Source organism: Sparus aurata, chromosome 20 (genome assembly GCF_900880675.1).
Source record: "Sparus aurata chromosome 20, fSpaAur1.1, whole genome shotgun sequence".
Lineage (NCBI taxonomy): Eukaryota > Metazoa > Chordata > Actinopteri > Spariformes > Sparidae > Sparus > Sparus aurata.
The window spans coordinates 16,988,690-17,009,718 of NC_044206.1; the positions used below are offsets into that span (position 1 = coordinate 16,988,690).

The 21,029-nt window shown below is 38.7% G+C and overlaps 2 protein-coding genes across 7 annotated transcripts in view; one reads left to right on the forward strand and one right to left on the reverse strand.

The window, feature by feature from the left end:
* The window catches only part of vti1a (vesicle transport through interaction with t-SNAREs 1A), a 126,728-nt gene extending 111,829 nt beyond the window's left edge, over positions 1-14,899 (reverse strand). For all 4 annotated transcript variants that reach the window (XM_030400302.1, XM_030400304.1, XM_030400300.1 and 1 more), the window contains exons 1-3: positions 14,691-14,899; positions 8,303-8,361; positions 7,322-7,432 (exon numbers count right to left, since the gene is read on the reverse strand). In XM_030400302.1, coding sequence (XP_030256162.1) covers positions 7,322-7,432; positions 8,303-8,361; positions 14,691-14,784 — 264 coding nt within the window. In that variant the 5' untranslated portion in view covers positions 14,785-14,899. The remainder of the gene's footprint in view (positions 1-7,321; positions 7,433-8,302; positions 8,362-14,690) is intronic.
* Positions 14,900-15,045: 146 nt separating this feature from the next.
* On the forward strand, positions 15,046-20,180 carry zdhhc6 (zDHHC palmitoyltransferase 6). Of its 3 annotated transcripts, none has more exons than XM_030400297.1 (11): positions 15,046-15,163; positions 16,125-16,670; positions 16,828-16,919; positions 17,144-17,303; positions 17,390-17,548; positions 18,094-18,147; positions 18,507-18,674; positions 18,820-18,861; positions 19,106-19,254; positions 19,372-19,418; positions 19,516-20,180. In XM_030400297.1, exons 2-11 carry the CDS (start codon positions 16,404-16,406, stop codon positions 19,614-19,616), a joined length of 1,239 nt encoding a protein of 412 aa, XP_030256157.1. In that variant the 5' UTR covers positions 15,046-15,163; positions 16,125-16,403; the 3' UTR covers positions 19,617-20,180. The 3 variants fall into 3 exon arrangements, with proteins under 3 accessions (XP_030256157.1, XP_030256159.1, XP_030256158.1); XM_030400299.1 differs by having other exon boundaries at positions 19,109-19,254; XM_030400298.1 differs by having other exon boundaries at positions 15,159-15,226.
* The last annotated feature ends 849 nt before the right edge of the window (positions 20,181-21,029 follow it).

A 21,029-nucleotide genomic window follows, 5' to 3' on the forward strand; every position in this document is an offset into this window, starting at 1 on the left:
GTCTCTATTGCAACGCTGTCCTTCAACCCAGGTTTGACCCACTGCTGCCATTACACCATCAAACCAATTACAAAAATGGTCTCAACACGAGCAACAAAAGGCTTATCCATGAATGAATCCCATCTTCGTGTCCAAAAAGACAACATGTAAAAACCTCCAATGCCACAAATCCACAAAGGGCTCGATGAAGACATACTGCGCACAACAACTTCCGAATGAAAGACATAATTCATAAGTAGAGAAGCAGATCTATTTGTTTACATCTTAAATCTGCACCGCTAAGAGGAAATACACAGGAATAATCCCCGTCAATTGAGGGAGTCCTTTTTAAAATCGGTTATGAGTGATTAGACTTTGGTGTCATTGATGGGTTGTTAAGCAACAAACCATGAAAAGACTCAATCTGCCTTTACTCCTCTGTGCCTACTAAGAGCAAGTAAGCCAAGGCAACCTAAGGCGATTTAAAGTGTTTAACATCCAACTAATGTTGGTCTCTCATGTTGTCTGTTTGCAGGAGTCACCATAAGGAGGACAGGGGGCAAACAACAGAAACCCTTCAAGATGGATTACAACAATGCCAATTTAAAATCACTACAGGCTTGGTTCTGGCGTGAGATGTACAGTGGTCGTAAAATATCCCATCAAGACCTAAATCTCAATATAATTATCAGCATCTGGTTTTAAAAAAGGGCATTTTTTAAGTCAGAGCCTCTTAAGATGAAGAACCAATGTTCTGATAAATGACTTTGCAAACTCTTTCTCCATTTAGGTTTGCTCATTGTGTTGCTAATAATCAGTTTGAACACTGTGAGGAGAAGTTGGATAGTCTGCACAACCTTGAATTGTCCATGACCACCAATTAAAATTTCACATGAACATTCACATTATATAAATGAATAATTATCCTCACATTCATCCATTTGGCTTGGTTACATACGTACCATGGTATAAGGTCCATTATCATAATTACGTTATTGGCTTACTCCACATATGTTATCGTTTTATAGACATAGCTTTATTGCTGACCTTGACATTGTCAATTGGTTTACAAATGCGTTCATACTTGCGTTTATTCACAATTTATTTCTTGTTTTGTTGAATGGTGGGTCTCAGCCCAGAATAGGTCCCATGAACTTTTGGTGCGGATCTAGATAAAGTTATGGATCCAGGAATTATTCTCTTACTTTCTTTAACATCGTGAGATAGGGCTTATTTGTTATTCGTTATGGTTGAGCTCTTATGCGAGAGTTTAAACTTCAGAGCAATGAAGGGAGTTTAATTTTGGATAATGTTTGATTGAATTAAAAGGGGGCTCTTAGGCATTGGCAGAGGTAAGCATTCTATTGAGTTCAGTTTTATGTTTAATCTATTTGGGATATTTCATCTTTTTATTTACATTCCAATTCCAATATCTGAATCATGAGAATCAAAGGTTCCATGCTTCTTGGAGTAGATGTCCTTGCAATATTATGCTATTATATCATTATTAATTCAGAGGCATAAATAATCTGAAAATGACAGCTGAAGACAGTAACACTTATCGCAAATTGTTTCTGGGACAATGTCTTGTCCAGCAAAAAGTAGTTATTTTGACCGGCTTATACTTTGAATGGAGAGTAAATAACAGTTCCCACACTTAATTTCAACCGAGAGTGGAAAGCATCTACTTAGACAAAAGAGTCTATACTTTATGGGCATTTAAAAAACCCTGGAAATATGTTAGTTCATTGCCAATGATGATCCGATAGTGGATGACCCTCAAATGCAGAGGCAACAAATTGCTCTGGGGTTTGGAATGAGGAGAAGAGGGTTATGGAAAACTTCTGACAGCATTATTACTGGCAGCTGAAGCTTGTAGCAGGAGCTGTACGGTTTAAAGTCAAGAGTCATTCATTAGTTCTTCTACAGCAACTCTATTTATTACAATACTTGGGACTAAATAAGGAGTTCAAGTTCAAGTTCATCTTAAGAAATCATGAGTTGCAGAAGTTTGCCTTGGCCTCATCTGAAGTGTGCTCACATTTGATACACATCCGATTTGATCATTCGCTGATCTTGCTCGCATTTCCATAATTCAAATCAAAACAATTCTCATCATTCACAAGTTGTTCTTGAGAGTCCAATGCGCCACTTTATTGAGCACAGCAAGGTTTGGCCCAACTAAAAGCTAAATTTCATGATATCTCCAGTAGGTCATACCACTTTTGAAATTGATATTGAGGGTTTTTTTTTTTTTTAAATTAAACGAGAAATATAAAGTGGAATCAGTACCAACAGCTTTTTCATTCCATTCACCTCAGTATACCTGGAAAATAAACTGTTCAATATTTCAAGGTCGGCTGATTCTTTGGAAATGCATTAATTATCTCCCTGGGCGGACACTTGGAGGCATTCCATCTAAAGGTTTTTTATTAAAGGAAACGGCAGTCCAGACGTCGTACCTGACCGTGACTGCCAAGCAATACCTCAATAGACAATTACATACTAAGAAGTGTAAGTTGGATCCCTGTGACAATTGGTTGATTCAGTATCAGAAAAGGCAGGCGAAATCAACTGACACAGTATGTAATAGACAAGGAATGACAGTCATAATGTTCAACTTTACTGAATAGGCTTCTTTTAAAGTACTGTACTTCAGGTGAATAAAAATGTGACCGTACCACGAACAGTATTTTTTCTCATCATCTAATAGTGTGCATTGTATATTGTGAAGACATATTTGCCAATCTCATATGAAGACTATGTAATTATGTGTTTTTCAAAAGGAACACTGATGCTTTGCAATGAAGGACATCTTCGTGGTCCTTGATGAAATAGTGAACAGCGTGTTATGACAACAATAGTTTTTTATTCTGAGTGGGCATTGATCTTATGAAAATGAATCCTTACCCAGTGACTGTCAACAACACTGCCTTGACCACTACTGGCACCAATTCCCACTTAATGTCAGAAAAATGGGAAGTATTCATCAATAAAGCTTGTCAGTTGACTCCTTGGAGTCAAGGATCCTTGAACACAAAGCCTCTCATAGTTGAACCAGAAGGGTTTTTGTTGTTGAAAAGACAAAAAAAGGAGGGGAAATATTCTCAGCAATACCTTATGTCAGTATGATTAATAGAAAGAGTGAGAGTTGCAGATTAAATGCAAATGTAAAACAGACATTCCACTTTTGTAAAGAGGCATTCATATTCATTCATATTTTGTTTGGCTTCCCTAATTTACTTTAAAAGAATGACTGGGCGCAGACAAATGACCGAGAATATATAAAGTTGGACGACAGACTACTATAAGAAACTTTGCAATAAATGGGCTTTTACCACAAGGACATTTTGGTAACATTATATTCAATCTCTATTACAAAGCATAAAGGATGAGGTCAGGCTTAATAATAAGTGGAAGGATTTATCATAACAAGTCCACTCATACATCAGAAAGGCAAAGTAATTGGCGCCCAATATTGTCCTTGTCATATACCTTAAGTAGGACGGAATTCTTAGAGTAACACCGCCATCTGCTGCACAAAGACTTCAACAACCACAGCATACTGATGACCCAAAATCCATCTCAACACACTCTGTATATTCTGTGAAACACCATTAAGAGGTAATCGGTACTTACAAAAAGTAGGTGTAAAAGAACATGATGCAGATTTAATGCAAAACTTCAAGAAGTATCCAAAATAAAATGCTAAAATCCTCTAAGCACTTATAACTAGTCGTTTCTTAGTTTTGTACCCATGAGATCATGTTTACAATCAATTTATACAGGTTGTTAACTGTTGGTTCACTGAAATCTGCGTTTGACTAAAAATATTTCCCATTTACTAAACATATGCAAGAACAGACCAAACAACGCAACACAGAACAGCTTTGAAAAGAGTGAGAATATAGAATAGCTTTGATATTAAAAATACATACTGACAGCGGAGAAGACACCACCATGAGTTTCAAAATAACCTCGAAGTCTCTGAGCCGATGTTGCTTTGTGACAGCTTATGACAATCTCTCCATGCTCATATCAGAGGTATGATTGCACATTTACAATTAGAATGGTACAGAATTTGAGGTAGATTGGAAAAATGGATTGGGTTTTGAGACAGACGCAGCAGACGTAGACCCCCATGGTCCCTACTGGGATGGACCAAACGTGGTCCTTTGAAGATGGTGGCTCTGTTTACCCGATAGATTTCATTAAATTAAGCTTATGTTGGGCCTCTTCCTTGCCTGATCAAAGCTGCTGCTAAGAGCCACGCCACCATGCTTCCCATGACATGAACAAGTCATCAAATAGGATTTTCAATTGTCCACACTCTTCTTATGGTCAGACTGGCATCCCCTTTAGCTGCTGCAATGCCCATTTTGCCACAACCCAGCACCTTTAAGACCCCCACTGTCCCCTCTATCATCGCAATGAAGCTGTTAGCCGAGCCAACATAGCAACATCTCACATAAACACCTTTGGGATGCCCGTTTGATAAGTTGTCTTCCTGGATGAAATGGCTGGGTTACCGAGGTCGACTCCGGCCCTGTCTGGAAGGGAGCAGGAATGAGGTCTCAAGCTGGCACACCGGTGGTAGGAAGACTTCAAACCACGGGTGAATGGGAGGATGAGAGAGCAGGTTAAGGGGGGAGACACCCATGGGAGGCCAGTAGGGGGTGGGGTTGAGGGGGGAGATCGGGTAGTGAGGGAGTGGAAAGGCCTTGATATCCGCGGAAAGCACAACAAAGCCGCAGCTTTTTACATTAAAAAGAAAGGAGATTGCCTTTTTTTCCACTAGATGCCTTTCGAGCCGAGTGTCATGTCCTCCCCAGGCCTGCAGGAAGTGAGAGCTGAGCTCAGCTATAGCATTTGGCACATCTGAGGCACATCTGAGGGGGCTGAAGTTCTAGCCTTCTGAACACTTGCATCAGATTTACAGGAGACCAGATATACTGGATGTTACTGTGTGAGGTGGGTGATCCTGGTTTAAATGCACACTGGGATCACCACACACAGTGGTGTGAAAATGAAAATGACTCCATCAACATGGGGGAGTCAAAACTACATGCAGGCCAATATTCTTTATCCACAAGGACTGTCCTAATGCTACCTGCTGCTTTGTATTTCAGCATTGTAGGCCACAAGTATGCAGTTATATGAAAGTAGGGCAAAATCATGTTCTGTTTATATATTGTGCATGCAAGGAGGGAAAGGGCGTTCTGATGATTTTAGATTAGGATGGATCTTAAAAGGCTTTCACTAGGGCTGCAATTAATCAGTCAATTATTTTTACAGTTAAATCTTTATAAATAAAAAAAAAAAACTACAATCTTTAAAGTGACCCAAAGACTCTTCATTTACTATCATAAATGAAAAAGAAAAGCAGCAAATCTGTACGTTAAAGAAGCTGGGACCAGCAAATTTTTGTACTTGAGAAAGCTCGAGCCTCCACAAACATTTTAGGGAAATAATAGAGACTGCAGTAATGTCTGTATTTGTTTCCAAACTTCACATAACTTCACTGACTATCAGATCCATTCGTGAACAAGCCAATAACACACACAATGATCGTGAATGAAAAATTATTGATGATATCATCTTGGGGCCAGATCGTCCACTCCAATGCAAGGTTTAGTTTCAGAAACGCTAACTTTTTTTTCCTGGTTAAACAAACAGATTTTACTGCGTATAAACCTAAGACAGACATTAAAAATGCCAGTGAATGAAAATTAGCACCAATATCAGCCCCAGTGGGTGTTAACTGCTTGATGATTAAGCACGGTAAGTGTGGGGAGAAGAAAAGTTAAAGATTAATCAGCAGCCAATTAAATGCCCATGGCGAGGAAAGTAAACTGTCTTGGCACGGAGATCTCCTCTGTGATCTCAGTTTGCACATCTCTGCGGTGTGCTCGCAGATCACTAGCACACGGTATCACCATCCAAATGGTTTGTTTATGCATGTTTATTTGTTTGTTCTGCATTTGGAACAGTGATGGATTGTTATTTTCCCCAATTTGATTCAATACACATTTTAATAAGCAGCTTGTGGTTAATGATTTCAGATGCCAGAGTGAAATACAAGCAGGTGGTTTTCATCTAGATTACTGTCGTAGTGTGAGACACAAAATGTTAAGATACAGGTAATTATTCAACACACTGTTTATAAGAACTTTCAAAATATCAAGTTATTCACATATTGATGATTCTATTTTGTTAAACTATTATTCTCACAACTTTCATTCAATCATTTTAATCTAGCACTCTAAAAAAGGTGCATTTTTAAGGATCAGTTTTGTGATGATTATCAAGTTTGAGCTTCTCAACAATGAATGTCCGTGCTGTAAAAACAGAGTAACACTACAACTTCAGTTCCCTTCACTTTTGAGAAAAGTTTGTTTTTGCAAAAAACTATTAAAAGGTATCAGAGCTTCACTGAAGAGAAGGTTAAATGTTGAACCGATCCCAGGTCAGCCTTCTGTGTATTAATTTTAAGGTTCTTAAACGTCCAGTGTGAGTCAGTGTTTATTTTTCCAACCCATTCTGTGGTTGTGGATTTATTCCACATCATTTTTGATTTGTGGAAGGACTCGTCTGCTCGGCTGCTCAAGGTCAGTTGCATTTACACCATGGGTTTATTATTGTGTTGTGAGCAGCAACAAAACAAACTTGACAACAGAAAACAAAAACAGACAAATAAAGATATCATTAAAGATACATATTTGAATACAACAATGAATTAAAGATACTTCTGGAACTTAGGGTAATAGTTAAAGCCACAATGGGAAGGAAAAAAACAAGAAAGTGATGGAGTTACATTAAGTTATTGCTCATTTTGGTCATATTATTGATTAAGTGAAATACCTTGAGCAATATTGGGAGCCAACAATATGGACTTAAAGCAAGGGACCCACAGGAATGGGCTGTTCATTAAGCTTTGATAGAGGCTAGAGATCAAGTCAAGACATACAGTGATTTATGAATTACTAAACAAGGCCAGATTCTGCAGCAACAACAACACAAACACACATAACCCGTTCTCAATAGACAGTGCTTCGCAAGTTCAAATACAAACTTGGAATTAACCTCGGTGGATGCACCAGTGAGCTTCAGCGCGGGTTTGTGAGTGTGTGTGTGCGTGTGTGTGCTTTAGAGAGACAGAGAGTTTGGTTGAAGGTGCAAACAACAAATGTGCGTATTTGAGAAAGTGACAACTTCTTAGTACATTATGTTATACACACAGGTCTTTAAAGTCACATTTGCTAAACGTTGATAATGTATATATATATTGTACATATATTTAAATAACCATTAACAAGACTTAGGAAGGAGTTTGTGTACTTACAAAGTCCTTCTCGAGCTTCTCCACCTCCTGCTTGTAGCTCTTCAGCCTGCTGTTGTACATGGCTCGGCTCTGGATAGGGATCTCCCGCACCTCCAGGTCCATTTGCTCCAGCTAAAAGCCGCAGTTAGCAGTTAATTTAACACACATTTCACATGTTCATCTGAACTTCCCCAATAAAAATCCATATTAACATTACAATGTTTATCACTTTTACAGCACTCTTGAACAGATGCAAAAAAAATCTAGGCCTCCCTATCCTCGAATGATCACTTATCTCTTACTTTCTGTGTATTTCTGTAAATGTATTGCCAAGTCTCAGAAAAGGTTATTGTCTATGACACAAAGCCGCTCAAGATAGAAACTGTGACAACTCTGAGAATCTTAAACTTTATGAAATGACTAACTTCAGCAGCATTAACTTTAAGATGTTCCAATGTTGATTGTAAAAGGAAAATGCCTCCCGCTCACGTCACTCAGCTGTGGTAAAAGATGCGACAGACGAATGCTGTTCTGTAAATAAATACACAATCAAATACGAGGGCCCCTTCATTGCGGAGACATGCACAGGCCCAACAATGTCACAGTGAATGAAGTAAAAGTACATTTGATGCGTGGCTAGACAGGTCTCTGCATGGCGGATTTGGAGGAAACTAATCACTGTGACATAACAAGACAACTGCGACAACAATTTGTCTCTGTCAGGTGACTTTGCTCATTTTTAAAGCAGCAACATGAAGACTCCCACCTCAAGATAATGGCTTGAAATGTGTCATAGGGGTGTCACTTAAAAGCAGATTACTGGAAAGTAATCATGTGAGGAGGAAGCCTCCTTTCCGCCACGTGCGTGTCTGCATGTCATGTCACCACCAGGATAATACAGGTGCCGTTGTCTGGTGCCAGTGAAAATTGTCCCCTCCCTCTTTGCACAAATTCATTATTTAGGAAATGGGAAGAGGAGAAAATTACTGATCAAAGACATACCAACTCTCTGACTTCTTCAAGCTGTTTGTCGACATTTAGAACCAGCTGTGTCTTCTCCTCTGAAAGGGAAAAAAACAGAAACATATTGATCAGTCGACAGAGTAACAGCGCTTCATGACAACAGCCTAACTCCCCCGCAACGGGGGAAGAGAGGGGGAGAGAGAAAGAAAGAGACTGGGAGAAAACAACACACGAGGACACATTTGAAGATATATTTACACATTCTCTCTACACGACGAGCCAACATTTGATGTCTCTTAGTTATTGGCGTCTATGAGGCCTTTGTTGGTTTCTGTTGAGGAGCAGTGAGACACCTCGTGCCAACTCAAAGGGAAGGGAGGTGTCAGCTTTGCTCACTTGCCAGAAGTATGAGTCCCACTCAAAATGACTAACGCACCGTTCTGCACCTCACCCCGTGGCTGCTCTTCCACATTACCCATTGAAACTCATTACGACTTGCGAGAGTTCCCGAGAAGCATGTAAACATACAGTACATGCCATCGTTATTTAAAGCAGCCAGCAACATTGCCACTTAATTTCTGTGCAGGGAAGAACTGGCCTTTGTTCTGAAATTAGCTCTTTGGCAAGTGAAAGTGAACCAGGTCCGGTGGGGTAGTTTAGTGATCAAACACCATTAAATGTTTTAAAAAGGCATCATTAACGCAACTTTTTTTTTAAAAGGGAGAGATTGGAACAAAACTTGGACGTACATGAAAAAAATAAAATGTGTTCATTTCATTTGGATTCGATTTTATTCACAGATTGATGACCAAATCATTATTAAAGCTCATCAAAAAAAAAAAAAAAATCAAAAGGTTTGAATTTGCTTGTTTTTCTCTGAATCATGTTCTTGTGACTGATTTTTTTTTTATGGCTGTGTCAGACAAAATAAACCATTTTAAGAAATGTCTCACCAAGATAGCAGTTGGCAGAGAGTATCGCCGGATATTGGTCTATCAAATACATATAAGTATCCTTTTATTAGAGATGATAATGTGGAATAAATCCCTTAAATTTCTTAAATTCCTTAAATTCCTAGTAATGTTTCTGTGTATTAGTGTCTGTTAGGACAATAAAGCTTTTTGTTAAACTGTAAAATATAAGTCATATGTCTTTATTCCAAGTGTCTTGCAAAAAATATGTCTATATTGGACAAAATATCGGTTTCAATTTTCACTTTGCATGATTATTTAGTTAATCTTCAAAAGAAAAGTATAGCATACTATATATAGGTCGCAGCTCTAATACAAAATTTACAGGAGCAAAGACTTACTAAACTTGGGTTGCGATTGTTAATATCCAAAATCCACTCAATAAAGAATGGAATATTGCAGAAATGGTCAAGCCCTTTGCACAACAGACATTTTCACTGTTATATTAGGAACAGCACAGGTGTTAGTAATAAGATGAATGATGGACCAGTTCTTAGTAACTCAGTAACCCATAACAGCCTGTGCATGTCCAATTTTCACTCAATATAGTAATAATATAGTAATAATTCTTTACAGTATACTAAACACTAATCGGCTTAGTTAACTAATTAAGCAGCAAGTATACAAAAAAAACATAATACTACTGCTAGCATTTTATTCGGACGGGATGATTCAATATGTGTGAAAACAGACGTCAAACTGCTTTGGAATGTCACTGCCAATTAAAGCTGACAAAGACAAGATGTTATGCGTTGTTTAAACTGTTTCCAGCTGTGAACAGCTCCTCCATTTCCTATGTACAATGCATTGTGGAAGAATATTGTCCACTGAAAGTGAACGTATAAGCATTTCCTACACTTTTGGCATGGCAGAGGATACTCCTAGCCTGGAAATCTTTTTTCACTGTCCTTTCCTTTGGATAAAAGATGTTATGTATTTCTTCAGTCTTTAAAACATACAGTTCACAATCAGAGGCTCTAATGAGTGTTTCACCTTCAAATGGCAACCTTTCATTTTACATTACAAAACCTGAATTGAAAAAAAAAATTGTTAGACTTTTATCTGCACACTGTCTTTGTTTGTCACGCTATCTTTCCGTCACTTGTTTTTATTGTCTCGGCTGACATGATACTTGATCTTATGCCTCTGGTTCTCTGTCTGGCCTTACTTCTATATTTCTTCAAAATATAAAGCACAAACACAATGTTAACTGGGCTGGGTGTTCGTGGGTTGGTGTTATTTACTTTTGGCTTATTTGTTTTTTGCTACAGCTTTGTGGAATATAGAAATGTGTACCTTCTGTCAATAGTATATCATAAGTGACAAAAGTATGTGTGAATGACAGTAGACCATTGTGTGACTAACAACTCCTTATGTGCTGTGTTTTGTGTTATCCAATGTGACTGAATGACCTTGAGTTTATAGTACTATAAAACAGAAAAATAAAGTACAGAAAAAACACAACTTCAAATCACAGAGCTATCAGCTGTGGGATTGCAATAAAAAAAAAACACACAAAAAAAACAAGCCAAGATCTTCATTTTTCAAGCACCATGGGCCAACATTACCTTTTGCCAGTCCTCAAATTCATTTTTAAAACCTGTGTCCAACCCCACAACCTACACAGTAAACAGCCAGGGGCAATTCACTGGAAGGTGAGATGGTGCTTTCTTTCTCAAACTCAGGCTCGAGCTGTAGGGCTGTGAAATATGTATGGATATTTACCAAGACTACAGCCCTGCTGACAGGCGGATGAGGAGATTTGTACACAATAGTAAAGCAAATAAAGAAGAAGCAAGGCTGGGCAACTATTCTTTTTTTTCTTGAGAAAAATGTTCCAGATTGGAGCTGCAATGACTGACAGGCCATCTCTTGCCATAAACACTCAAATGTGGAAAACAAAATTAAATTTGTGTTTCATGGACGAAGACCTAACATTTCATTGTATTCTTATTCTAATATTTCTTGAACCGTAGGTTTTGGGGGATGGTACCACGTAAATATACAAACACGCATTCATTTGATTGTTACATGAATGAAGACAGCCAAGGACAGTTTTTCCACATGCCCTGGCCATTATCAGCAATTGTGCACATGTGAAATAGAGAAATACAACAACAGCTACGACAAAAGGCCTTTGTCTGGAGCTATATTAATCTATTAAATAGAGGGCTGTCAAACTGCGGGAAGAAATCAGCCACTTCAGGAAGAAGAGCCAAAGGGAATTAAGAAAGGAGAGAAGAAAACCCTTAATGAGAAGGAAGGGAAGTGAAATTCAACTGTAAACTATTCTGTTGGTGGCAGAAGACATTGAACAACTACTTATGGTTGTAATGTGTTTCCTGGCTTTGTGCATATTCATATGGGCTTACTCTGACACAGTCAACAGATGGCGAGAGGAAGCAATGTGGAATTACACTGTGGAATGGGCTGCCATGAATCTTCAAAGATGCCAATTCCGAACCAGAAATATTCAGTCAGGCGAGGTTTTTGTGAGAGCCTGTGGCCTTTGAAAAAACCAATGAGCGAGTCTGAGTCCAGAGATGGAGACAAACGTTCCAAGTAGGGGTTGGAAACAGTTTTTAGCAGGAAAAATCGAAATCAAACTATCAGAAATCAACTCGTTGGGGACAATACAATTTAGCCAGCACCACAAATTGACAGTAGTTCATTATACAATATTCATGCTTATTCATGTATATATTTATCATACCTTTTGAATTTGTGCATACACTGCAAAAATTTAACACTGAAAACGCCACCTGCCTTCAGGTTTTGTGCACCGCGCAACATTCCCAAGATTTACACTGTCAATACCCTGGGACAATTTGAAATGATGATCTCAAAACACTCAGTGCGCAATTATTTTTGTTTTGAAATGTTTTTTGTATCTCAACATCATTCCTGATGAGGGACACCTGAATGATTTTTTGAGGCTTCAATAAAAGTTTTTTTTTATTATTATTTTGGATATATGCTGTGCAGAGCATCATTCTTTTTGTTTTGTATTTGTACACACATACATATTTACTATTCTACCTCCACTTCCAATAGCAGCTCAAATGTATAGCATGCAATGCAGTAAACGGTGTTTAGTCTGTGTAAATAAGGACAGGTCTTCACACTCAAGAGAACAAAAAGGCTACTGTGTGCACAGCTGTATGATACTGGCAGAATGATGTCTCGGTAATGATGTCTGTCTGTAACGCTCTATAAATGTAGCAGTGAAAAGGAGTCATGTGTTTGAAAGTAAGAACATATTGTCTATGGAAAAGTCTACCATTACAGTGTGCTTAATAAACAAGATTAGAATCTAGCTAGGCACTCACAATATGATCACACCAGCTGCAACCCTAAATCAATCCAATGAACCACTAAATCGTTCATGGAAAATAAAACCTGTTTCTCCATACCTACTTCTTTCTTGTCATCCATCCTTTAAACCATACACAGCAATTTGAAATCACAGCTGGCATGGTCGCATCGCAAGACCATATCTAGTTTAACCTAATGTCTTAGACATCGATCTTCTAACTTGCCCTTCATTTTTATCTCAACTGCACACCAAGAAAGTTTTGATTTTTACACAGTTGTGATGCAATCACATCGATAAAATTTTGGGGATGCATGATATATATCAGCATGAAAAGATATCAGCAGAGTATTAGAAAATGTAAATATTCAGCTATTTATTGGCATCCGGAAAAATATAACCAATAAACAGAGCATATAATATAAAGCCAAACTGCTTTCATTGTCTTCACAAGCGCAGGAAGTACACACTCCAATACAGTAGTTGTTGTTGTAATCAAGTTTCAGAATAATAGGAACACAATTTTGAAAAGATAACAGGCTGGGTTTTACAGGTACTTCAGTCCAGACTGAGAGACACACTGTAGGGAAATGTATAATGCGTGTTGTGCCTATCCATTATCAGACTGACCTTCACAGTGTGTTGTTTAGTCAAAAGGTTTTTTTTTTTTAAATAAGTTTGACCATGTCACTGCAACTTCTTTCCTCTATGTATTGTCTTAATCAACTTACTGTGAACTAAAAAGTTACCAATGACAGTTAATAAACAATGCTCTGGTTGGAACGCACTTTCATCATGAACATTAATTAATTAAATCTAGCAAATATTACACATCCTGAAACATTTGTGTCTGGCGGCCATGTGACTATGGAATAAGTTTAATTTAATGCGACTAACACTGAACAGATAATCTCGTTCAATAACAATTGAATGGTAATTTGACTGAAAAATATTTTTCAGTAATATCATTTATCCTTTCAGCCACGGCAGCATTGGCTGGAATTGTTTTCAGTTTGTGAGTCTGCTTGTGTCATAATGGCAAAATGTGGTCATTGAGCCACCTGTGGTAATGGGAACTAACACAGAGGTGAATTTGAGTATTTTGCCAGGTGTTTATATGTCTGTCAGTGGACAGGTAGTGTCACAACCACACAAGATACAGCAACGAAACATTACAGGTGTGCAGTTCAAATAAAATCAGAACCGGATTCTGAAATATTGTCTAAACAAGTGTGCTGGTACTAGGAAAGTAGAAAGTAGGAAGTACTTTATGCCCTTGGCCCTCATTTGTTTCAAGTTGCAGATCACTATAACTCAGTTCCAATCATTCCCATCCACTCTAGTGCAGCTTGTATTGTTTTCACCTAGTCTGTCTGATGGTGGACATATTCTGACATATTCCACCTACTTTTAAACACATTTATAACATTTCAGTCATATGACTTATAACCTCTTCTGGAATGTATTGGGCAGAAGGCAGTCTATTGCAAAAAAATAACACATGAACAGACTCATTCACATCTACTGACAATTTGCCATGACCAGTAAATTAAATCAAATTAACTTTATTTACACAGGCCTGAATCACTATCACGTGGCATCAGTGGGCTTTACGATCTCTAAAATACACCTGACCTACATTACAGGTTTCATGCCAAACACACGCAAGTCTGAACTCCAAACACAGCTCTGCCCTGCTGTTGTAAGATGACCGAGCTCACTGCTCTATGCCATGAATGTCAATTTCTTTTGGATAGGCTACATGAAACATGACCATTCCAAACTTCAGTTTCCTAGTGCCGTGTTGGGTGTACCCTTTGTACCTTAACTAATGTAAAACATGAGATGTTATTTGCCAGTTAGGCTCAGTGTTACACATTTTCACACTGGCCAGAACCATCACACAAGCCAAGCTATTAAACCATTCAGTAATACGTTTACACAAGCGCCAAGAACACGTTCGAGCTGCGTTTCACCATTTAATGCGATAAATTACCAGAAAACAGAATTTGATGAAATACCAACACGACAAGGGCTGCAGGCTAAATTTGTTACCGTTAGCTAGCCCTCTCAGCTGAGAAATGTCAGCTAACCGATAGCTAACTTCAGCTTATCGATGTCAGCTAATACAATTAACTCTTACCTCCACTTAATTTGGGAATTTTGCCAATTTTGTTGGTTACTTCTGCCGTAAGTGTCCCAAAGTCCTGCTCGTAGGCTTCAAAGTCTGAAGACATTTTGACGTTTAGGTTTAAAACAGGTGGCTTTCTGGTTGACAGTTAGCACAGAATAATAAAAACAAGGCTCGAATGGAGTTCCTTCCTTGAGTCGCGTCATAATGTGCTCGGCAAGGAACCGGAATTCTTTTTTATTTTTCCGACAATAAATGTTTCAGCTAGTGGGAATAAAACGTCAGTCACGTTTATTTGTGCGGAATGTAAACAAGCATTTTTTCCCCCTATTTTTTTTTCTGATGTGGTGAGGTCATTCACATTATTTTAAATCACAAACTGTTCACAACAAGTGGAGGGTAATCCTTCCTGAAACACCATGAGGAAGGTTCCTCCCTGTATGTACACAGAAGAAAATCAAGAAAAAAACCAAGGAAGTGGCCAGGTTGGTAATTTAAAGTGACAGTTTTTTCCCTCATTCATAAAAACTGTGTGTATACGTGTAGCGGTAAGCGTTCGTCACATCTTTCATATGCTAGCTGTATTATCCCCTTTGTGGCACTAGCGTAGCCTGATAGTACGGTACCATTGTCAAGCTGGCGAACGATGTAGCTAACTGGCTAACTGCTGTAACGTTAGCCCTTGTGCTAAAACGAATCGGTTTTTTTTTTTGTTTTTTTTCCAAAAGCATAATCATGTATTTAGTATTTATCAAAGATGTAACTTTTCCGGCTTTTGAATACGATGGACAATGCTTTTGTTTGCTTATATTGTTCCAATGCAGTGTTTTCTTGACGTGAATTAGCTAGCTTGGTGGCTTGAGCTAATTAGTTGGGTCGCTGTTGAGTAAATGTCACGGCTGTGCAACCAGTGAGTCACAGGTTTTTCACGTTAAGTATGCTTACTTTAGTTTAGGGCCACTGACTTCATGTTAAAGTTGGGTATGTTTGACAGGTCCCCAGTACCATATGGTATGGATGACCAAGGCGTGAAAGCCAGGGTGAAAAATAATATAGTAGAGGTTAAAGTGGGAGAAATATAACATACATTCTGATATTATGGTCACCACATTTATGTCATTGAGGTTAAAATTAATGTTGATTAATTAGATACAATTCAGCAGCATCACAAACTACTGACTTCATGATGATTTGATTTATTACAGGGCTGTGGCTGCATTAGTTTTACATTGGTGTGCATGAAAACTACAATAAGCATGGCCACTAGTTTTAGTATTTGTACTTACTTGTACCATACATAACTGCAATAGTGAGTTGGCTGATATAACTGCTTAAAAATGAGAATGCGTTTCACTTGACGGTCAGTATTTTACCAAAGAATGTGTTATGGTGTGTAGCAGCCCCGATTCTGATGGTTTAAAATTTCTCTCACTTTTTGTCTCACAGATGGGGAATTTGAGTCTGTCACAAGGATAGTGTGTCCCGAAGATTGGCAGGAGAGGATGCTGCTCTTTGCCGGTACAAGGAAGAATGGGACACCGAGAGCCCCAGTGACCTGGGACCAGGCCAGTTGCTGGGTAATCAGAAGACGAGAAAAAATATGTGCGCCGTCTCTGCCGCTGACTTTGCAAGATAGCATAGGAAAAAAAGTAACACATTGAAGCTCATTCAATCATTTCAGGAACTGAACGGCCAAAATACTAGCGCTAACTTTGCGGCGACAAAATGAACTTCCTGTCCACCCTCGTGACATTTGAGAACCTCCATGAGGTTCGAAGATTGTGCCACTGGGGTCCAGTCATAGCCTTGTCTGTCATTGCTATATGCTCCACCATGGCAATTCTGGACTCCATTATCTGGTACTGGCCGCTAGACACTACAGGTGGCAGCATTAACTTCATCATGCTCCTCAACTGGACTGTCCTCATTCTCTACAACTACTTCAACGCAATGTTTGTTGGACCTGGATACATCCCCCTTGGATGGAAACCAGTAAGTCATCTTAATTAGGGAAGGGGATATGATATTGGTGAATCACTGGTTTTTGTCTATAAATTATCAAGTGAAGATGTAACGTAGAGTGAAACCATTTAATCATAAGAAAGATGTTGCATCAAGTGTTGTGACTAATTGGTTTGTCCTGAAACAGGAGAATCAACAGGATACCCAGTACCTACAGTACTGCAGAGTGTGCCAAGGGTACAAGGCCCCCAGATCTCACCATTGTCGCAAGTGTAACAGGTAGCAACATTTACCAAAGTGAGAGTGTGTGTTCTCTTATCTGTGTGAGAAAGTAACTGTGCACAGAGAGCTACTCTAACTAGAAAATCACTGGCTGTTACCAGGTGTCCGTGCAGCTAAAGTCCTGCACACCATCTATTTATGTGGTGTTAAATAGATAAACATCATATACCTGCAATGTTGATCAATTTTTTTTTTTTTTTTAAATGCCTCCCCTCCCCCAGGTGTGTGATGAAGATGGACCACCACTGCCCTTGGATCAACAACTGTTGCGGCCACCTGAACCACGCCTACTTCACCAGCTTCCTGCTGCTGGCTCCACTGGGCTGCTCACACGCTGCCATCATCTTCATTATGACCATGTACACGCAGCTGTATGAGAGGGTGAGTACTCTCCTTACCCAACGTTTTAACATTTCACACTGATGTTATCACAAATGTCAAGCTGTTTTCTTTTCCCCTCGCTGCAGATATCATTTGGCTGGAGCACGGTGAAGATTGACATGAGTGCTGTGCGTCAGTTCCAGCCCCTCATGCCCTTCAGTGTTCCCGCCTTTGCTGCCACACTCTTTGCCTTAGGCTTGGCACTGGGCACCACTATTGCCGTTGGCATGCTTTTCATCATACAGGTAAGGTTTTTATTGGAGTGTACAATTTACAGAAGCTGTTGGCGATGAAATATGACATTAACCATGATCATTGTTGGATTAACCTTGCACAGCCAGAAAACCTGAAAGCGGAGTTTTCATTCGAAAAAAAAGAGTTGTTTGTGAAACAGCTCGTGGCTATCTCACCCAATCAGTATATTATGACAGGTATTTAAATGATGATCCTATACCTCATTAACACAGTATTATTTTAGGTATGTAAAAATGCAGCCTGGTTCTACAAATTCACATCTCATCCCTATTATTTAATTTAATTCCAAACACGGTAAGAATTAATCTGTAAACATGGTACACGGTGAAGACACAGAACACAGCACAAAAAAACAACTGAAACAGCTGAAATTACAGCTGTTGTAATAAAATGCATTCTGAGATTTTTCCATGCCCAAAAGGGTTAAGCAAACTTTGAGGTCTGGCTGTCTGAATTTCCAGTAAAATCCGTGATGCGTTATTTATTCAAGAAAATACAAGTGAACTGATAATGAAAAGCTCTCTCCTTTCCTCAGATGAAAGTCATCATACGAAATAAGACCTCTATCGAGTCCTGGATCGAGGAAAAGGTCAGGATGTCTCCGATTTCCAATCAGTTTGTTCTGTAATGACATTTTGTGGTGCTAATATAATTTACGATATAGTTTGTATTTTTTTTTATTGTTTGATCTCCAAACAGTATCATAAGATGTCCAAATGCATATTTTTGTTCACAATATTGAATAATTTTTAATAGTTTTTAACATGTTCTCAACATTTCATTTCCAAAGGTCTTTTAATTAAACTTTTATAACTGATGCACACAAGCTCCAGGATCATCTGTCAGTACAATACAGTGCGCAGATTACAGAAACTTGACACCACCCCACCTGATCCCTTTGACACACATACACACACTACCACTCTTTGTGTCTTTTGTGTCCACCAGGCCAAAGACAGAATACAGCACTACCAAACAGGGGAGGACTTCATCTTCCCGTACGACCTCGGCAGCCGCTGGCTGAACTTCAAGCAAGTCTTCACGTGGTCAGGGACGCCCAAGGGTGATGGCCTTGAATGGCCAGTCCATCCCAAGTGTCACCAGCACACCTTAACTGTAGGTTCAGTTTGATTGAGTTGGGGGATGTGTATAAATCCAAAATGACATGATATATTAACTTTTTTGTAGAATGTATAAACGCAGTCCTACTCTTGATTTTCGAAAGGTAGTGACTTTAACTGTCTTATTTCTCTTTAAACAGATTGAGCAACTGAAGCAGAAAGCTGACAAACGAGTGAGAAGTGTAAGTACCTGCCAAATCCTTGTTGTGACATCAATGTGGTGCTGATTTTCATGTAGGACAGCCTACAGGCTACACAAGCTAGGATATTTGTGACCTAGTATTTTCTTCCAGCTCTGTCATTTTCTTCAAGTTGTACTTTATTTTATAAAACAAGTCAGAATTTGTAAATAAATTCCTGTATCTTGTATGAATTTGAATTGGCCAGAGCAGTAGAATAACCAGATATTTTGTATGACTCGGCCAGCAGGTCCAGTACCGGGCAGTGGAGGACTATAACGGAGCTTGCTGTCCGCTGAGCAAAGGCCTCCAAACCTTTTTCAGAACCCCCTGCACTGAGGAACCCAGGATCCCCCTCAACAAGGGGGAAACCATTCTGGCCACCCGTGGCACCAAGTGAGTTAATTCAGTCAGAACTAAAACAACAGCGATCCAGACGTATCACATCTTCCATGTTTTTAGTAAATTTTTAATTTGATTTAGATTTTTAATTACTGTTTTTTTTCTCCTTAGATGGTGGATGTATGGGGACAAAGTTTTGAGCGAGGAGCAGATAATAGGTGAAATGAGATGCTACCTCTGTGGCTTGAAGTGATTTTGTAAATTCACTGCAACAAAAATGTGTTATAATGTCTGTTTCTTTGTTTCGCATTTCAGGGGGAGACCGTGTAAGGGGATGGTTTCCAAGGCGATGTGTGGAGAAGTGCCATTATGACACAGCTGCCAGTGATAGCACCAGCGATAAGAAAGTAAATTAATATATTTGAACAGGCTTTATGTAGAGCAGGGGAGTTAAACTGAACAAAAGGCGGGCGTCCGTGTTCATCACAGTACATCCACTGAAGATGTCATGCCTGATGCTGCAGGCTCATCATGAAGAATTTCATACTTTGGTTACAATTTCCCTTACATTTCAAACCAAACTTGAATTTTTAAAGGCAACATCATTCTCTAAGTCTCACTGAGCAACTTGTTGTCTATTAATGTCTCAAAGGGACTGGACCCATAGGTACAGTTTGACTCCTCTGACCAAGTGTTGAAACCCAGCAAGAGTCTTAATTTCCAAGAATTGCCACCAGGCTTTATTGTGATCGCATTGTGATTTACATGACTTTTTACTTGAATCTGTTGTTTTTACTTGTGTTGATGTCCTTTTTTGCTAATTATGCAATGCCTCTGCCCAGCTATCCCCGGGGCTTCGTCATGCAACTCTTTCTACAGTATGGAAATAACACTTAATTTCTTTTTATTATTTTTGTAAAAACAAACTGTTGGCCTCAAACTAAAAATTGAAAATTAAAACAAAAAAAACTTCTGCAAGAGTTGTTGGCTTCTGTCTTTGTGATTGATTCTTGTGTTTTAATGCATAATAATTTCTTAAGTGCCTAGGGTGTAATTCAGCATTTGTTTCTCTGTTATTGTCACACTAGTCTAGGATGCTGCGGAGTACATAAACCCATTTTAATGTAATGCCATGTTCTCACATTTCCCCTATTTAGTTTTCATTCATTTTTAGATATGAAGGTCGTGGATGGGAGAAAGCACTGTACTGAGTCAGGCATACCTCACTGTTAACCCTAATCATCTCATTTACATTCACATTGTGGTTTTAGTCTACCCGTACAGATTGTCATTTTTGGTGTTGGACTAAATATAGAGCATTTACATATATTCTGTAAGAATAAGAAGAGTAAAGGAGTGTTCACTTTAACTATAGAGAATTGCATACATCATACATCAGTGTGACTGGATGTAGACCAGTCTAGTAACTTGGATAGTTTCAGTGTTTTTGTTGGTTTCTTTTGTGAAACGTCTTTGAGTATTTTGAAAAGCGCTGTATAAGTTAAATGTATTGTTATTGTTACAATAGCCTTATCAAGCACTTATTTTTGAATATACTTGCAATATCATGATAGTTCTTTCTACCTTCATTATCATGTGTAAAAAAAAGAAAAGAATCATCAGCTGAGTGAAGCTTTGGCTAAAGTCTAGTTCAGGGCCGACCTAAGTTGACCTACTATAATGTTACCTACCAGATGTTAAATTTTTGGTGAGGTAAAAATGCTCTTTAAATGTGTAGGATCCCTAATTATGATTTTTTTTTTCATAATCTGAGCATTGCGACAGAGTGACACTTTGCACAGAAGGTCAGTCAATGGGAACTTGGGACC

Bases quoted from the DNA above. Each gene is read 5' to 3' on its own strand.
- zdhhc6 (XM_030400297.1), top strand. From the start codon at position 16,404: ATGAACTTCCTGTCCACCCTCGTGACATTTGAGAACCTCCATGAGGTT. The intron at 16,671-16,827 runs GTAAGTCATCTT...GTCCTGAAACAG, and splicing joins TCCCCCTTGGATGGAAACCA to GAGAATCAACAGGATACCCA. The intron at 17,304-17,389 runs GTGAGTACTCTC...CCCTCGCTGCAG, and splicing joins ACACGCAGCTGTATGAGAGG to ATATCATTTGGCTGGAGCAC.